The 19,653-nt window shown below is 33.2% G+C and overlaps 4 protein-coding genes across 5 annotated transcripts; 3 read left to right on the top strand and 1 right to left on the bottom strand.

The window, feature by feature from the left end:
* The first annotated feature begins 205 nt into the window (after positions 1–205).
* LOC103313376 (ciliogenesis-associated TTC17-interacting protein) lies at positions 206–4,613 on the top strand. The gene is made up of 5 exons (XM_015980873.2): positions 206–715; positions 795–1,080; positions 3,746–3,986; positions 4,044–4,316; positions 4,368–4,613. The coding sequence occupies exons 1-5, from the start codon at positions 268–270 to the stop codon at positions 4,596–4,598; spliced, it is 1,479 nt and encodes a 492-aa protein (XP_015836359.2). The 5' UTR covers positions 206–267; the 3' UTR covers positions 4,599–4,613.
* LOC662480 (vacuolar protein sorting-associated protein 41 homolog) lies at positions 705–13,769 on the bottom strand. 2 transcript variants are annotated; one of them, XM_968572.5, is made up of 11 exons: positions 13,629–13,769; positions 12,965–13,572; positions 10,740–10,894; positions 10,366–10,690; positions 10,092–10,304; positions 9,770–10,045; positions 9,532–9,718; positions 9,155–9,482; positions 8,883–9,104; positions 4,615–4,794; positions 705–1,060 (listed from the first exon to the last, which is right to left on the bottom strand). In XM_968572.5, the coding sequence occupies exons 1-10, from the start codon at positions 13,647–13,649 to the stop codon at positions 4,622–4,624; spliced, it is 2,508 nt and encodes an 835-aa protein (XP_973665.1). In that variant the 5' UTR covers positions 13,650–13,769; the 3' UTR covers positions 705–1,060; positions 4,615–4,621. The 2 variants fall into 2 exon arrangements, with proteins under 2 accessions (XP_973665.1, XP_015836358.1); XM_015980872.2 differs by lacking the exon at positions 4,615–4,794.
* Positions 13,770–13,842: 73 nt separating this feature from the next.
* Positions 13,843–14,937, top strand: Elp5 (Elongator complex protein 5). Its single transcript, XM_001814218.4, has 4 exons — positions 13,843–13,978; positions 14,028–14,339; positions 14,407–14,743; positions 14,792–14,937. Exons 1-4 carry the CDS (start codon positions 13,924–13,926, stop codon positions 14,883–14,885), a joined length of 798 nt encoding a protein of 265 aa, XP_001814270.1. The 5' UTR covers positions 13,843–13,923; the 3' UTR covers positions 14,886–14,937.
* A 3,132-nt stretch (positions 14,938–18,069) lies between these two features.
* On the top strand, positions 18,070–19,626 carry LOC662548 (facilitated trehalose transporter Tret1). Its single transcript, XM_968638.5, has 3 exons — positions 18,070–18,233; positions 18,275–18,404; positions 18,449–19,626. Exons 1-3 carry the CDS (start codon positions 18,099–18,101, stop codon positions 19,624–19,626), a joined length of 1,443 nt encoding a protein of 480 aa, XP_973731.4. The 5' UTR covers positions 18,070–18,098.
* Positions 19,627–19,653: the final 27 nt, after the last annotated feature.

The following is a 19,653-nucleotide window of genomic DNA, read 5'->3' as shown; positions in this document are numbered from 1 at the left end:
AACATTGACGACACACACAGTGGAGACGCTCCGAAAACAATTGCCGGCGTTCACACACTTGCACCAACCTTACAAAACAAACTGGCGGGCAATAATACGAAAATAAAAAATATTGTTTCCTCGTATTTTTTCAAATTATTATTATATTAAACACAGTCACGTTTTGCAACAAAATCGGCGAAAAAAAACTACAATTTGTCCAATTTTTGCCGATATTATAATTTGTCGGTAAAACAGTAACCGCTCGTGTCAAATTCCCGTTTGAAAATGAGCGAGCGTGTCTTGAAAAGCCCCTCAAGCGGCAAAAACAGCCCCGCGAAGAGCCCCACAGACAGTGTGAACACCGTCAGCCCCGACGCTAGCGTCAACCGGGGGGCGTCCGGGGGCTTCGTCACCACGCAGTTGGAAACGAACACAGGCTCCAGTTTGCGTAAAATCTTCCGTTCAAATGACTCCCTAGCTCGTGAGGACTCCGCCTTTGAACCTTGCGGCGTGATCAGCAAGGTTCTGGACGAGTGCCCCCCTGCTTGCGACCGCCTTAGGTTCAAGCGCCCCAGCGGGGAGCCCCTCACACCGGCCTTTGCCATCGCACGCGAAATCGTCGAGGAGGTGGTGCGGGGGGCCACCAGGGCGAAGCCCCGGCGCAAACTGCGCAAACCCCGCATGAAAAGTGGGTGGATGTCGTTGGGGAATGTTATTCCAAATTTCAGTATCAGTAAGTTTTGTTATTACGTATGGTTACAAAAAACAATGACGTGATTATAAAAATATTGTAAAAAGCGGCCTTGTTGCAGACGATAACGTTTTTAAAAATATCATGTTTAATGAGAATTTATTGGTAAGTACGTTCGAGCCGAACTCGCTGTATCCTACTCCTGTGGGGGCGTTGAGTCTTGATGTTCAAGAAGCGCGCGGTGGACCGCTCAAGTACCAGAAGAAGAAAACCAAAGGCGATTTTTTAGTTCCCAAGTTTCTTGTCCATTTGTCCTCGCAGTTGGACTTTTGTGGACACAATGGGGGCTCCAGGATCACGGCGTGGGTCGATCGGGACTTGCAGACGCTGGAAGAGAAGAGGAGAGAGTACGTTACCACCCACAACCCCACAGTCATTTTTCATTTATTAAATATACCCCAGCTGGCTTTCTTTACCCCTTTTCCACAATTTTTCCCATCTTTTCGAAAAACCTTTTTGGCTTTTTCGAAGGTTAACCTGGCCAAAAAAGCACCAGGTCAGGTCTTAAATGACTATTTTTACCTACTTATTTGAAATACAATCATTCTGGCGCAAGATTTCTCAAAATTCCTGTCGAAAATGGTGTAATTTTTCGGTTAAAAGCCACTTTTTTATATAATTTTTACTAAACGATAAATTAATTTTTTTCTGCATTTATTTGCATATTTTGAACCGGAAACGTAGTTATACATAAAAAATACAAAAAAATAAAACTGGACCAAAAATAAAGTTAAAAATAGCAAAAATTTGCGTTTATCGAGTGCTCTGGTACCTTTTTTTTTGACAGGAGCCCACTTGTAAGTACGTTTCTGAACAAAAACTGTCGTTTGACTGAACTCTTTCAATAAATCACAAAGATAGGTTGAAAATAGTAAAAAAAATTGTTTTCGAGTGATTTTGCATCATTTATCAACCAGAAAAACTATTATATTTCACGAAATTTAGTCAAAAATAACCCAAAAAATCACGAAATTTGACTAAGATTAAATATTTTCAGACCGTTTAACCACATTTTTGAAATAAAACCTCAGTTTTTTTAAGGTATTCTTTAATGAAAACAATAAATTAATGCAAACATACGTAATTTTGTTGCTTTTTTTCAAGCAGTTTGCACATATTGAGTCAGAACCTTAATTATTTTACGAAATTTTGGCAAAATTAATACCAAAAAACTAAAACCGGACCAAAAAAAATCACTAAATTAAGTTAAAAATAGCAAACATTTTGTCTTTTCCGAAAAGAAACACAAATATTTCGCGAAATTTAGTAAAAAATAAACGAAAAAATCATGAAATTAGACTGAAAAATGGAAAAAACTTTGTCTTTTTGAGACGTTTAAGCAAGTTTTTGGATTAAAAACTTTGTGTTTTCAAGATTTTCTTTAAACTAAACCAAACTAAACAATAAATTAGTTCAAAAATACGTTATTTTGTTGCTTTTTTTGTAGCAGTGTGCACATATTGAGCCAGAAACTTAATTATTTGACAAAATTTTGGCAAAATTAATACCAAAAAGCTAAAATCGGACCAAAAAATTACTAAATTATGTTAAAAATAGCAAACATTTTATCTTTTCTGAACAGAAACACAAATATTTCACGAAATTTAGTCAAAAATAAACAAAAAAATCATGAAATTAGAGTGAAAAATGGCATAAATTTTGTCTTTTTGAGACGTTTAAGCACGTTTTTGGATTAAAAACTTTGTGTTTTCAAGATTTTCTTTAAACTAAACAATAAATTAGTTCAAAAATACGTTATTTTTTTGCTTTTTTTTACTACACTTTGCATATTTTGAGCCATAAGCGTAACAATTTCATGAATTTTTGACAAAAATATAATATTAAAAGTCACTAAATTATTCATAAAGTTTAATTTTTTTCCGTTTCAGGTGTTTTCTGTGCAAAACTTAGATCAGATTTTGCTAAAACCGAGCTAAAAATCACAAAATTTAATTGAAAATTACGTTTGTCTATATGAAGTGTTCCAACACGTTTTCGTACTAAAAACTCTCTCTTTTTGCCAAAAAAACCTCTAAATTAATTTAAATAAGACGTTATTTTGTTGTTTTTTACAACATTTTGCAAATTATTTCACGAAATTTTGGTTTATTTTTCCTTTTACAAAACTAATAAAAAGCAGAGCAAAAAATCGTTAAATCATGTTAAAAATAGAAAAATTTTTGCATTTTTCAACGAGAAGAATTATTTTACGAAATAGAACAAAAAATCACAAAGTTATATCAAAAGATGGTGAAAATAGCTTAAACCATGTAATTTTTTTGAACAAAAACTTTGTCTCTTGACGAGATTTCGCTGAAAATGTCCTAAAAAACTACTAAAATATATAAAAACAGAAAAGTGTTGTGTTTTCGACTGCTTTTTCAACCAGAAGCAGAATTATTTTACGAAGTTTCGTCGAAAATTAAATTAAAAACTCAACATTTCATAATATTTATCCTTAAACAGGGTTCAAAAACAGTTCAAAAAAGGCGTAATTTTGATGTTTGTTCGATCATTTCGAACATTTTGCCCACAAAAACGTAAATATTTCACATCATTTTGGCAAAAATAATCCAAACAAACACGTGTTAGTACTAAAACAAGTCGAAATTGTAATTGTTTTTCTTCCTTAAGCACGTTTCTGTGCTAAAAATTTGATTAGATCACAAACTAAATAGCAAAAAAATTGCCTTTTATTTCGTATATTTTAGCACATTTTTCAATTTATCAAAGAAAAACATGAAAAAAACACTTAAATAAAAACTTGCATACATTTTTAGTTTAAGCACATTTTGAATGTTAAAAACTTAGTCTTTTCGGGCTAGAAAACACAAACTTTTAGGTCAAAAAACAACGTTATATCATCTCACTTTTTCAAAAAAAATTATTTCACAAAATTTGTGTTATTTTTGTTTTTTTTTTTCGCCAAAATTCACTAAAACCGGTCCTGAAAACCGCTAAAAGCACTCAAATAACACAGTCAAGTAACAAAAACTGAACATAATTTTTCAGGTACGTCCAAATGGACGACGGACTCGACCAACAAGCTTTATACGTCAGCTCGCAAGAAAATTTCTATTACTTACGTCACGACAAACGAAAAGACATATTCTACAGTCCACACAAAGCGCACAATTTAATTTGCGAAGGCGCAAATTTTGTCTTGATGCGCTATTTGGCCCTAACAAAATTTGTCGGTTTTTTCGAAGTCTCGACCTTGTACATCAATGGTAATTTATGCCGTAATATTTACGTACGTAACACTTTGCAAAAAAAATACGATAATAATTAATAAGTGAAAAAAATCCAGGAATGTAAAGGTCCATCTAGTGGCATGATCAACAACAAAAAAGTGGACGTGTGCAAAATTTATCGCACGATAATTGAAGAATGTGGCATTAAACACAAAAGCATCACTTTAATGACTTTAACTGGGAAAATACTCAAACAAGAGTGGTATTTTTGCAATTATATCCTTCAGTTGAATCCTCTGACGGATCTTAGCGCCTTTAACAAGATACCTTTGGAGAAAAAACCGCTACAGGATGATATCCAGTTACTTTCACTTTATTTGGACGCGAAAGTAAGTAAAGTTAGGGTGAAAAAAAAAGACACAAACACAAAAATGTTTCAGATGATGAGTAAAAAACAAATCGCTAATTATTTAGACGACCAGCCAGAAGTGCGTGAAATGATCTCAGATTACGTCCAAACAATCCTCCAATTAAAACCAGAGGACGTTTTCCAATTCACAGCCAAGTATTTCCTGGCTTTTACGCCGGCCCTTTTGCCACAGAGTGAATATTTCGAAGGACCGTTCAATGTGGACGATGATGAAGATTACGATTTTTGGAAATATATTTAGTTATTTGTTGGCTTACCGTTGTTTTATTTATCGGATGGATAGCAGATGCCGCATCGAGTGGTGTTTTCAGGGAGGCATTGTTCGTGGAAGGCGTGCTTGCAATTGAAAACTGTTATGTTGGTACACCTGGATGGGTCCTTTTCGAGCACCATGTGGTGACAAGCGCCACACATTAGTTCTTCCGACACGCCAATACCTTGAAAGATGTTTTTAAAGGCAATTGTTGGCGAAATTTCCGTAAAAATAAAGGAAAAATCGCCAAATCTAGAGGATTTTTTTTTAATTTTTCCCCTTTTAAAGCTTTTAACCACATTTTTTTCCATGAAGAACGAAAGAATTTATTTTCTGAATCATAAAATTAATTAAAAAACACCTTTTTCAAGCGTGTGGTGGAAAGAAATTCAATTATTTTGCAAAATTTTTTAAAATGTAAGCCAATAATTCACAAAATTAGGTCAAAAATGACGTTATTTTTGAAAGTTCTGAGTATTTAAACATAATTTTAGACCAAAATTACAAAAAATTAAATTTTCCGAGCGTTTGTTTCGCGGAAAATCCACTATTTGGCTATAATTTCTTAAAATATAAGCCAATAAATCAAAAAATTTGACAAAAATTATATTATTTTTGCAATTTTTGAATATTTAAGCACGTTTTTAAGCCAAAAAAATTAAGTTTTTTACATGTTTTTGTTAAACTAGAACAAAAAATCCACAAATTTGGTCGAAAATAACTATAAATTTCAATATTTGATTCGTAGAAAGTCCATTTTTTGCAAAATTTCTTACAAAGTAAGCAAATAAATCGGAAAATTGGGGCAAAAATGTCATTATTTTTGCAAGTTCTGGGTGTTTTAGCAAGTTTTAAAGCCAAAAATTAAGTATTTTTTGCATGTTTTTGTTAAACTAGAACGAAAAAATCACCAAATTTGGTCAAAAATAACCAAAAATGTACCTTTTCCAATCTTTTGTTCAGCAAAAACTCAATCATTTCGTAAAATTTCTCACAAAATAACCCAATAATTCACAAAATTTGGTCAAAAATGACGTTATTTTTGAAAGTTCTGAGTATTTAAACATAATTTTAGACCAAAATTACAAAAAATTTAATTTTCCGAGCGTTTGTTTCGCGGAAAATCCACCATTTGGCTATAATTTCTTAAAATATAAGCCAATAAATCAAAAAATTTGACAAAAATTATATTATTTTTGCAATTTTTGAATATTTTAGCACGTTTTTAAGCCAAAAAAATTAAGTTTTTTACATGTTTTTGTTAAACTAGAACAAAAAATCCACAAATATGGTCGAAAATAACTATAAATTTCAATATTTGATTCGTAGAAAGTCCATTTTTCGCAAAATTTCTTACAAAGTAAGCAAATAAATCGGAAAATTGGGGCAAAAATGTCATTATTTTTGCAAGTTCTGGGTGTTTTAGCAAGTTTTAAAGCCAAAAATTAAGTATTTTTTGCATGTTTTTGTTAAACTAGAACGAAAAAATCACCAAATTTGGTCAAAAATAACCAAAAATGTACCTTTTCCAATCTTTTGTTCAGCAAAAACTCAATCATTTCGTAAAATTTCTCACAAAATAACCCAATAATTCAGAAAATTAGGTCAAAAATGACGTTATTTTTTAAAGTTCTGAGTATTTAAACATAATTTTAGACCAAAATTACAAAAAATTAAATTTTCCGAGCGTTTGTTTCGCGGAAAATCCACTATTTGGCTATAATTTCTTAAAATATAAGCCAATAAATCAAAAAATTTGACAAAAATTATATTATTTTTGCAATTTTTGAATATTTAAGCACGTTTTTAAGCCAAAAAAATTAAGTTTTTTACATGTTTTTGTTAAACTAGAACAAAAAATCCACAAATTTGGTCGAAAATAACTATAAATTTCAATATTTGATTCGTAGAAAGTCCATTTTTTGCAAAATTTCTTACAAAGTAAGCAAATAAATCGGAAAATTGGGGCAAAAATGTCATTATTTTTGCAAGTTCTGGGTGTTTTAGCAAGTTTTAAAGCCAAAAATTAAGTATTTTTTGCATGTTTTTGTTAAACTAGAACGAAAAAATCACCAAATTTGGTCAAAAATAACCAAAAATGTACCTTTTCCAATCTTTTGTTCAGCAAAAACTCAATCATTTCGTAAAATTTCTCACAAAATAACCCAATAATTCACAAAATTTGGTCAAAAATGACGTTATTTTTGAAAGTTCTGAGTATTTAAACATAATTTTAGACCAAAATTACAAAAAATTTAATTTTCCGAGCGTTTGTTTCGCGGAAAATCCACCATTTGGCTATAATTTCTTAAAATATAAGCCAATAAATCAAAAAATTTGACAAAAATTATATTATTTTTGCAATTTTTGAATATTTTAGCACGTTTTTAAGCCAAAAAAATTAAGTTTTTTACATGTTTTTGTTAAACTAGAACAAAAAATCCACAAATATGGTCGAAAATAACTATAAATTTCAATATTTGATTCGTAGAAAGTCCATTTTTCGCAAAATTTCTTACAAAGTAAGCAAATAAATCGGAAAATTGGGGCAAAAATGTCATTATTTTTGCAAGTTCTGGGTGTTTTAGCAAGTTTTAAAGCCAAAAATTAAGTATTTTTTGCATGTTTTTGTTAAACTAGAACGAAAAAATCACCAAATTTGGTCAAAAATAACCAAAAATGTACCTTTTCCAATCTTTTGTTCAGCAAAAACTCAATCATTTCGTAAAATTTCTCACAAAATAACCCAATAATTCAGAAAATTAGGTCAAAAATGACGTTATTTTTTAAAGTTCTGAGTATTTAAACATAATTTTAGACCAAAATTACAAAAAATTAAATTTTCCGAGCGTTTGTTTCGCGGAAAATCTACTATTTGGCTATAATTTCTTAAAATATAAGCCAATAAATCTAAAAATTTGACAAAAATTTTATTATTTTTGCAATTTTTGAATATTTAAGCACGTTTTTAAGCCAAAAAATTAAGTTTTTTACATGTTTTTGTTAAACTAGAACAAAAAATGCACAAATTTGGTCGAAAATAACTATAAATTTCAATATTTGATTCGTAGAAAGTCTATTTTTCGCAAAATTTCTTACAAAGTAAGCAAATAAATCGGAAAATTGGGGCAAAAATGTCATTATTTTTGCAAGTTCTGGGTGTTTTAGCAAGCTTTTAAGCCAGAAATTAAGTTTTTTTGTATGTTTTTGTTAAACTAGAACGAAAAAATCACCAAATTTGGTCGAAAATGCGCAAAAATTTACGTTTTCCAAGCAAAAACTCAATTATTACGCAAAGTTTTTAAAAACATAAGCCAATAATTTACAAAATTAGGTCAAAACTTGCATAATTTTTGCAAGTTCTGAAAGTTTAAACACGTTTTTAAGCCAAAAATCTAGTTTTTTAAATGTAGAACGAAAAAATCACCACACATTTGGTCAAAAATGAGAAAGAAATATTTTTTTCCAAGTGTATAATCCACAGAAACTCAATTATATCGCAAAATTTCGTCGAAAACAAGCCAAAAAATGCAATTATTACTTAAAAATCGTCAAAAAACACTAACTAATGTCTAAATCGGCCTTATTTGAGCCGTTTTCACAAGTTATAGTCGTTTTTTCAGCTTAAAAATTCAATATTTTATGAGATTTTTCACCAGAAATTAACGTAAAACAAAAATAGCCGTGTAATTATTTTTATTATTTCTTGAAATTATACTAAAATGCACAGAAAATTCGCAAAATTAAGTATAAAAAGACAAACCTTTTACCTTTATTTCGCAAAATCTCTTACAATACAAGTGAAAAATCGCCCAATTACTTTAAAAATCACAGTATTTTTCTCCGCTTTTAAGAACTCAAATTTAACCGCAAAATTTTTAAAACCGACCGAAAAATCGATAAAAATTATATAAAAAATAGTGTAATTTTTAGGAATTTAAACATAAACATTCGATTTTCTGAAAAATTTTTGTAAAATAAGCCGAAAAATTATCGAATTAAATTAAACTTTTTTTGTTTTTTGCCAATTTTGACGTGACGTTATTTCTTTGTTAATTCATTCCTTTATTCTTTTTTCCTATTACGTACCGAGTTTTTGTAAAAAATAGCGATCTTTGTTCACAGCTTTGCAGCAATTAGTTATACATTTTTTTTTTGTTAATAACGCTTTATCTGAAAATTCTTACACAATTATTGATCCAACTTGTATTTTGTCAAAAATTTTCACAAAAAAAAATTTGTTGCAATAAAATTGCAAAATAATCCACTTACCTTTCTGTTGCGTCTTGACGAGCTTCCGTAATAGATTAAAATAATCCGAGACTAGAATTTTCTTACACCCTTCCTGTACAGACACTTGTAAATTATACTGATACAACATTTTAACTAGTGAATTTTTTAAACCGGGCACTTCCATCCCATTCCTAATTTTTTGTACTAAAACGGTCGGATCCACATACGTTCCGATACTTTGCAAGAGAAATTTAATAAATTCTGAAAACAAAAAAAAAATAATAAAAAAAACCTAAATAAAAAAATTATACCAGGTTTGTCCAACGAATGATTAATCAAGTCATTCCACAAATCGGGATCGTCATGTTCCTGACAAAACGAAATCGCCTGTTGCATGTCTTTCAACTCGTTTATTATCAAGTCAAGGGCTTCTTCGATGTTGCCCATCCGTCCCAACAAATAAACCATTTCGGGATAAAACCTCTCCTTCTTGCAAATATCCAGAGCTTCCTGGATTGGATAATGGTCGGATTTTTTCAAAAACGGGAGCAACTTTTCGCGCGCGAAAATGGCATACAGGCGTACCAACTCACGGTGGTACTTCCCCTTAGGATTTTTCTTATCATACTCGTCTAAAAACTACACCACTTTGCTATTTTTTTCTAATCCTTGACGTTTAAAAACTCACCCTGTATAAATGTAATTCAGTCGGTTTGAGCTTCTCTACGATTTTATCGCTCGAAATTGAGTTTTTCTCTAATAAAAGTGCAATAGTTTTCTTATGGTCAAGCTCCATAAGGTCAATGAGCATGTCCTGGATCACACCGTACAAATTGTGTTTTTGGATCAGTGTGAACACGTCTTTGTGCTTTAACCTTGCCAAGGAAACCACTTAATAAACTTAACCACTTCCACAACCAACTTACTTCAAATACATGGACAAGCTTTTGTCGTAACGCTTCAAAAAACTGTACAAAATCGCCAAAGCTTCCAAATATAGATTCTTATCAACTTCACACACTAGAAGATGCTCCAAGACGGCGTTAATCACAGCCGAAACGTTGTACAAACTCGGGTTCCATTCCTTAACCAAGTTCAGAAAACCTTGCGCATCTAGTTTCAAAAATTCGTACAAAATCATTTCGTAAATATGCGGGTTTAGTTTCGAATCAAGCGTGCGTGGAATGTAGGGACTGACAGATCTGGAATTTTGCGTTGGTATTGCGTTGCCACGTGTGGGGGAATTACCGTAATTGATGCACGGTTGCAAACTTATAAATTTGGTCTTCCCACGTGTTTGAGTCCTTACCGAAGATTTTCATGCACAATTTTCCAGCTTCGTCGTACATTTCCCGACTTAATAAGTGATCTAGATAGTCAATGCCAACCGACTGAACGGTGTGTCGGTGAATATGGCGGCTGTCACTTTGCATTAAAATATCCAAAGCCTCCTCAAATTTACTGAAAATTGGTTGGGTTCAGTGTCGCCAACCAACTCAACTAATTCCAAAAAATACATTACTTGTGTTGGATGAACCACTGGATCCTGTCGTCTAGATCATAGGGACTTGCTATAACGACATCTCGTGGCGCAACAATAAAGAAGCGATTTTCTTCAATTAAAACATCCAAGTGGTAATCGTTAACTGTGTATTCTTCGTAACCACGAAGTGATAAACTATCGGTGCAAACATCGGAATAGTCGTTGTCCCGATATTCGACTATGTACAGTTGGGGACGTAACGATTTTTGATTTTCGTCTAATTCTTTCGGGAAACCGAGTAAAACTAATTGGTGGTCGAGCGGCGCAATTCCACAAATGTAAAATTCGGTTTGGAAAGTTGAAACTGAAATTTTGGGTTTATTTTTGTTTTTTTATTTTTTATTTTTTTTTACCAGGGTCGACTAAAAATTCGGGTAAGTCCCGATTGGCCATTTCAAAATTGCTTCGTTTCCGTATCACACAAACTCGTACCGTGTCCACCCACCCAATTAATAGGGTCCGACTATCGGCCCATCGTAAATTGCACCGAAATTTATCGATTGAAATTCTGAAAAAATATTTACCGTCAAAAAGCTAAAAAAAAGTTGGGGTTTCTTAATATTTTTTTTCGAAATTTTATCAAAAGTTATCAATTTTTGAAGGTGCAAATAATTAAGACCACAAAAGTTAAGGGGAAAAATACAGGGTGATTCTTTTAGGGCCTTAAATTTTTTAACTTATAATAATGCTAGAGCTTTAAGATTTTGTATATAGCCTAAATTGACCATTTTGAGTTCAACTAAATTATTTCCAGAATGACTGAATTTCTGGAACTGCGAGAAATTGGCGACAACTATGAAATTTTAAATAGTAACCACCTATTTTTGTTGCATTCTTGAATTCGCCTCTTAAAACTGAATAAAATGTACCCTAGTTATTAGTACTTATTTGTCATAGTTTTTGACATATGTCAATTTTTTTGTTAAAATTTTTATTTGCAGGAGTTTATTTAAAATTACACAGCCCTTGAACCCTTTACAATAAGTAAATAATTCTTTTTGCATTTGATAACCAAAGGTTCGAAGGGTCTTCTCAAATTTTCAGGATTGTCAACTGTCAAATTGCAAGGCTACTATGATTTTTTGAAAATGACGATTAAAAAATGATTATAAAACAGTTTTTTCAAATGGAATAACCCTGTTTTTTCAATGGCAATCAAAAGAACATTAGTTTTTATGCAGACTTTTATTAACATCTTCTATATCTATCTCTTACAGTTTTTGAAATAATCGCAAAAAACTGAATTTTGGCTCATTATTTTCATTTTTAATCAAGTAAACTTTGGAAAAATACCATAAAATTGTGCTATTAATTTAAAAAAATGTCATATTTGTTCACGATTTTCACTCAAGAAGTTCAAAATTCGATGGCAGACTGACTGAGTTACTTTACATAGTTCACTAAGTTATAATAAACTATAATTAAATATTATTGTTTTATTGCTTATTCGATAATAAACCAGCTAAAAACTAAATAAAATATGGAATTTGACAATTGTTGACCGTTTTACAAGGTCTACTTGATTAACTATAAAAATTACGAAGTAAAATCCGTTTTTTGTGATTTTTTTCAAAAACTGTAAAAGATAAGTATAGGACGTATTGATAAGTCACCATAAACATCGATATTCCTTCGATTGCCGTTAAGAAAGTTAGGTCGTTCCATTTGAAAAAACTGAGTTATAGCACTTTTTTGAATACCATTTTGAAAAAATCATCCTAGCCATAAATTTTGACAGTTGACAATTTTGAAAACTGTAGAAAACTCTTTAAATTTTCGGTTATCAAATGCAAAAAAAATTATTCACATATCGTAAAGAGTTCAAGAACTGTGATATCTTAGTTAATACTTTAGTAGAAGAATTAAAACATTTTTTTGAACACTGTATTAAATATTTTCATAACATCAATAAAACTTCCATGACAGTTTATTGATTATTTTTTTAAACAATTACTAATTTATTAATTGCATAAAAACGCAAATAAATTAATTAATATTAAGACACTGCAAAAATTATTATTTCTTCGGTCGGTTTATAGAAAGCTCAATTAAAGTTAATTGCGCTATTAAAAGTTAACAACGCGAATAGACCAATCAAATTGGTTCATTTTGATCACGTGATCATTTAATCACGCATTTAATTGAGGTTTAAATTAATGACGTTTCTATAAACCGGCTCTAAATGTTCTGATCAAAAAGGTCGTAAATTTTTTATTGAGAATATTAAGAACGCCGTTGATCCAGAAGATAATGCAGAATTAATAAAATTTCAATTTAAGTTTTCACATTTTTTATTTTATAAATACCTATTATTTTTTAATTAATTAATTTTTTACCAGTGCATATTTGCTGAAAAAAAATAATGTGTACTGAGGGAGCCCTCTTAGTAGTCTTCACAAATTTTTGTTCATTTTTTTTTATTTCAGGAAAATAGATACCATAATTTAATTTCATTAAATTTCACAAGTTTTTAAAAAAAATCGCGAAAGCCATAGAAGTTATAATCATTGGTATTTTTAAACAATTAGTTGTTAAAAAAGTCATAAAAAAATGGACCGCAAATGGTCTCAAAACTCACCCCGGGTGCTCCTCCCACTTGATCAACCCCAGCGAGCACCTCGCCGTGATATCATACACCCTCACCCCTATATTACTCGACCAGGCAATAAAATTCTCCCCCCAACAAAGACTCCTCACAAGCCCCTCGCTCTCGCACAAGACAGTCGGTTTAAGACTCCCCAAAAACGTGCGCTCATACAGCGTCAACTTATCATCCCCTGTGATAAACCGCCGATTGGCCCCATTTTTGTAATACAGCGGGTCCAAAGCCACCGTCTTCACCAATCTGCCCACATTCAAATGCAAACTATTCTCCTTTGAAAAAAGTCCATGGATGAAAACCTTGCCATCATCCGAACACGTCGCGATGTACTCGCCACTGCCGTCGATGCAAATCTGGTTAACGGCCACCGTATGGGGGCGCAGCTCCTTGCTCTTGATACTGTTGCCTTGGTGGTCCAGCAGGTGGATCACGCCCCAATGGGAGCCCAGACACACGAACTTGGGGTGCACGCCGATGCAGGTGGCCGAGGACGTCAACAGGATGTTCTGCAAGTCGTTAGATAAGCGCACGTATTTGAGTTTTGGCTCGATTTCGTCCTCAAGGCTCTCAGTCTCGCTGGTGTCCTGCAAGACACAACCCAGATTTTTGACACAGACTAGGGGGCCCAGGGGGCACTCACGTTAACGCTGGGCTCAGACATTGTTGTTGTTTTTGTGGAATTGTTGCATTTTGTGCTAATGATTCATTATTGATTTGACAGGCACGGTCGCCAACCACGCACAAATTCGCCCATTAATACCTCAATATCCGGTAATATTGGACCTTTACGCACTTAAATGTTTAATAAATTCTTGCAATAACTCAAATTATCAAAGAGAATCGAAGAATTTGCCCAAAAAAATGTTTTTTTGAGTTGTGGCACTGTTGCCAACCACGCCCCCTAACCACATTTTTTGTGATTGCAGCATTTACAAATGTTGTCCACTTATTTAAACACCTTGCCGTTGCCCAAATTCGTCCTAATTGAAGGTAAATTCAGGTTTGGGGCTCAATGGTTAATTGGGTGATTGTGTTTTAGATTCAGTGGCGGCAAAAGGGGGCGATTTTTTCGAACACCAGCTCAGAAGTCACGCCAATAGGAGTGACTACGCCACTCATTTGCTCATTTTTGAGAGTTATTTCACTAGTTTGAAAAACAGACACAGTTCTTGCACTTGTCATGACTTTACCAGTGATTCCCTCAACTGGTTTAAAAAAAGTGCAGATTTGACGAGTCTTACAAGTTTGAATGAGAATTGTGTGATTTTTGTTGATTCCCTGGCTCATGTTTTGTACCGTTTTGGGGCCGCTGAGACGTACAAATTATTCACACAATTGAAAAATAAAAAAAGTGAGTAAATTCTAGTTTTGGAAGTTGATTGCAATTGACAGTTGGCGACGATTAACTACAATTTCAGATGTACAACAAGTTGTTACAGTTTTACACACCGATTTACTGGAAAATAAAGATAAAATTGTTAAATATTTTCGCCACTTAGCAACGCTTTATATAGAATTGGACACAAAACGCTTATCGTATTTGTATAAAAAGAGTCATAGGAAAGTTATAAAACAAATCGAGAATTATCACTTTGATAATAAGAGATTAATCACCGAAACGATCAAAAAACCAGACAAGGAAATAATCGCAGAGACTTTAAATCGCCTTCCGGAGAACTTGTCCACTTTTAGGATAGGTTTGACTGAGAAGGAGAAAGAATCAAGGGATGGTTTAGTTCTACCATTTTTACCCAAGTAAGCCGTCTTGGCTCCTTTTTGCGTTTTTTTAATTAAAGTTTTTAGGGAAAGTGAAAGTTCGGGTGGAAAAATACACTATTCCTTGGATGAGATTGACGATTGGGACGAAGAAGATCCAGACGATGATCTCGACATTTAGTTACATTTGTTTGGATTTATATTGTTATTAATAAAAAGTTTTTTTACGATTACCAATTTTTTATTTTCTGGATAATGGCACCTACCCTTATTTTTTGACTTAAATGAGTTCACTAGACCAAGAACTCACTAAATTGGGGCGAGAATAGCACATTTTTGAACACTTTAGTGATGAATTTTTAATTTTTGCGCGTGCATGTGTTGCCAACCGATAGTTGTGGTTGCGCCTACTGCGACCCTCGCGCCAACAGTCTTAAAATGGTAGATGCGCGTTAGTGGTGGCGTCCTTTTTAAATGTGCTAAAAAATGAAAATTCGGGACTTTTTGACCGTTTTCTAGCGTCACAGCAGTGTCCAAATTCGGTTAGTTGCAAATTGTGTTAAAACTGAGTGAAATTTTTCAAGTGGGGGTGGTTTAGTGACTCTTTTATTTTTTCTGGTTTTAATTTGGTTTTGGAGGCCTTGTGTGCAGCAGCAGGAAGAAAAAGCGATCTCGTTAAGGTTAGTAGAGCGATTCTAATGTTTTTTTGATTTTTTTCGTGTTTATAAAACAATAATCACCGGCAAGGGTCATTAACCCCTGATCGTCTGGAATAATTAGGTCACGTGATCACAGGTGGTTAAGACTGCACACTTGATTGCATAGTTTGGTCACAATTAGTAACGTAATGATGGAAGGGGGGACTTGGTTTGATTTTTTTTTAAAATAAATTTTGAAAAATCGTTTTTTAAAATTAAGACTATTGCGCTCTCTGATGGTCAATTATCGCTCTTCTGTCATTAACGGACATTTGGAAAAAAATTAAGCGTTTTGGTACATTTTTGACCATTTTTTTCGACAAAAAACAGCTCAGTTCAACAGAAAGTCATATTTTTTTGCGTAAGGATATTTTTCAACACAATTATTTTGCGAAATTTCAATCAAAAAAAAACTGAAATAAGGCTGAAAAATTTTGTTTTTTCTCCTTTTTCGAACATTTTTAAGCGCATTACTAAGAACAAATTTTTGTTTAAACTCGTGAAAAATCGTCAAAGTATTTACATTTAAGGAATTGTAGAAAAAAATTCGTACAGATGGAGTTAACATTAAAAAAAAACAAATGTTTTTGGTACAATTTTACCTTGATTTCTGCCAAAAATTTGCAGAAAATCGTATTATTTTGCATTAGAATAATTTTTAACACAATTATTTTGCGAAATTTTATTTAAAAAAACCGAAATAAGACAAAAAACTGGCTTATTTTCTTCTTTTTTCGAACGTTTAAGCACGTTTTCCAGATAAAATTTATGTTTAAATACAGCGAAAAATCGTCAAAGTATTTAATTTTAAGGAACTATAGAAAAAGACTAAAAAAATCTCTCAGATAAAGTTAACATTTAAAAAAAAAACAATTCTTTTGGCATATTTTTAGCCAGAAATGCCATTATTTTGTAAGATTTCGGCCGAAAATCTTCAGAAAATTGTATTATTTTTGCAACAGGTGCCTGTTGGAAATAAATGGCTATTTGTTTGTTTATTTATTTATTTAAATAAGCAGAACATGGTGTTGTTTTCTTGTTTTTCTAATCTTTTTAAACGCGTTTCCACAGAGAAAAATCGTCAAAGTATTTCGATTCAAAAAATTGTAGAAAAAATCTAAAAACATTCGCACAGATAGAGTGAATATTAAAAAAATCGAACGTTTTTGGTCAAAAACACCATCATTTTGATAGATTTCTGCCGAAGAACAACTCATTATAAAAAAAATCGAATTATTTTTACATTAGAATATTTTTCAACACAATTATTTTGCGAAATTTCAATTAAAAAAAAACTGAAATAAGGCTGAAAAATTTTGTTTTTTCTCGTTTTTCGAACATTTTTAAGCGCATTACTAAGAACAAATTTTTGTTTAAACTCGTGAAAAATCGTCAAAGTATTTAAATTTAAGGAATTCTAGAAAAAAATGGGTACAGATGGAGTTAACATTAAAAAAAAAACCAAATGTTTTTGGTACATTTTTACCTTGATTTCTGCAAAAAATTTGCAGAAAATCGTATTATTTTGCATTAGAATAATTTTTAACACAATTATTTTGCGAAATTTTATTTAAAAAAACCGAAATAAGACAAAAACTGGCTTATTTTCTTCTTTTTTCGAACGTTTAAGCACGTTTTCCAGATAAAATTTATGTTTAAATACAGCGAAAAATCGTCAAAGTATTTAATTTTAAGGAACTATAGAAAAAGACTAAAAAAATCGCTCAGATAAAGTTAACATTTAAAAAAAAACAATTTTTTTGGCATATTTTTAGCCAGAAATGCCATTATTTTGTAAGATTTCGGCCGAAAATCTGCAGAAAATTGTATTATTTTTGCAACAGGTGCCTGTTGGAAATAAATGGCTATTTATTTGTTTATTTATTTATTTAAATAAGCAGAACATGGTGTTGTTTTCTTGTTTTTCTAATCTTTTTAAACGCGTTTCCACAGAGAAAAATCGTCAAAGTATTTCGATTCAAAAAATTGTAGAAAAAATCTAAAAACATTCGCACAGATAGAGTGAACATTAAAAAATCGAACGTTTTTGGTCAAAAACGCCATCATTTTGCTAGATTTCTGCCGAAGGACAACTCATTATAAGAAAAAATCGAATTATTTTTACATTAGAATATTTTTCAACACAATTATTTTGTGATATTTATCTTAAAAAAATTCGAAATAATGCAAAAAATGGTATTATTTTCACGGTTCCAAGGTAAAAATTTTGTTAAAACACCAAAAAATCGCCAAACAAAGTATTTAAATGTAGAAAAATTATGAAAAAATTCACAGACAAATGCAAGTGTTTGTGATATGAGTAGTTTTTACAATGCGATCTTTTCGAGCGCCTAATAACTTTTACGTTAAATAAATTATGATTCATATGGACGTAAGGGGTAAATGGTGATAGATAAAACATTTGCGAATGGCCAAAAGTTTTATTTTATAAAAAAAAATGTTATGAAAATTACTGCTTTTAATAATTTTGTGACTGAATGCGGAGAAACTAAAACAGCTAGACAAAAAATCGCTGAATAATCCCATCGGACATAAAACAGAAACTAGAAAAAACATAATATGCAGTGCTATACCGTCGCATTAGAAACTTTTAGCCCACCTGTACACAATAAAAATTATGCAAATACCCCCCGGCACGCGCAAACACAAATACGCTCTTTGCACACAAGAATTCAATGTCACTTCACTTTCCAATCGTCACTCATTCAAGAAGAAACACCGTGAAAGTCCTTTTCACTTTTCATTCCAACCACTGTTGTGCCAAAATGAAGACCAAAATCGCCATCCTCCAAACGCCACTAACCCGCCAAGTGAGTACTTCCCCCAAACCCCACCCCAAAAATCCGCTCAGATTCTCGTAGCCACCGGCCCTTTGCTCTCCACAATCGGCCTCGGCATGACTTCGGGCTTCTCCGCCGTGCTCTTACCCCAACTCCACAACACCACTCTGGTGGCGAGTCCGAACGACGCTTCATGGATCGGTAAATCCCCCAATTTTCCACACAAAACTAAAGCAATATTTTAGCATCAATGGCCGCTCTACCGATGGCGTTCGGTTGCGTTTTTGGTGGTTTTCTAATGGAGAATTTCGGCCGTAAAACCACCCAGATTTTGACAACAATCCCCTCTTTAATCGGTTGGCTCCTGATCGGTTTTTCCAGCGACATTTGGATGATTTTAACTGGGCGTTTCCTGACGGGGCTGTGTGGGGGGCTGCTGGGCCCCTCAACGGGGGTGTACATCAGTGAGACGTCCGAGCCCCGGTTCAGGGGCTTCCTCCTCGCGTCCATTTCCCTGGCCATGGCCCTGGGGCTGTTTTTCGTCCACTTTCTGGGCACTTTCCTCACCTGGAGGACCACAAGTGGCCTGTCCCTCATTTTACCAGTCTTAAGTCTAGTGGTCTTGAATTTAGTGCCAGAATCGCCATCATGGTTGGCCAAGAAGGGGCGGAATGACGAGGCGCAAAAATCATTTTTCTGGTGCCGTGGGGAAAGTGACCAGGCGAGGAAAGAACTAACCGAAATGTTGCAACGTTACAAAAACCAGACTTTAGAGACGGAAAAAATTAAACTGATTTCGGGCGAATTTCTCAAGCCTTTGGCCATAATTGTGGTTTTTATTGTGACCAATCAGTGGGCCGGTGTTAACGCTTTGACCTTCTACACGGTGACCATCATGGGCAAAACGCTGGGTCCGGGGCTGGACGAGTATTTGGCCATGCTGGTGGTGGACCTAATCAGGGTGGCTATGTCGATCGCCACTTGTTTCATCATGAAGCGGATTGGGCGCCGCCCACTTGCTCTAATCAGCGGTTTTGGCACTTTTACCTCATTGTTCCTCTTAAGTGCGTATAGTTTTACCACTCGCTTCGTTCGTTTGGACTTTCCGTTGGTACCAATGGGCGCGCTCGTGGCTTACATCACGTTCATTACCATTGGCTTCGTGCCGTTGCCATGGGCCATGATGGGCGAGGTTTTCCCCCAAACCCATCGCAATGTCGGGTCGAGTGTTTCGTCATTTATGGCGTTTGTGGCGTTTTTCAGTGTTGTTAAAACAAGTCCTGCTATGTTTGATTGTTTGGGTACCGATGGTACGTTTATGGTTTATGGTGCCGTGGCGTTTTTCGGTACAATTTTCAATTGGTTCTTTCTGCCCGAAACCAAAGATAAGACTTTGGGCGAAATTGAAGATGAGTTTAAATAGTTGGTGTTTGTTTAGTGTTAATTTGAA

This window comes from Tribolium castaneum, chromosome 8, assembly GCF_031307605.1.
Source record: "Tribolium castaneum strain GA2 chromosome 8, icTriCast1.1, whole genome shotgun sequence".
Classification (NCBI taxonomy): Eukaryota; Metazoa; Arthropoda; class Insecta; order Coleoptera; family Tenebrionidae; genus Tribolium; species Tribolium castaneum.
The sequence above is the reverse complement of the archived record's forward strand: the minus strand, read 5'-3'. Positions and strand labels throughout refer to the sequence as shown.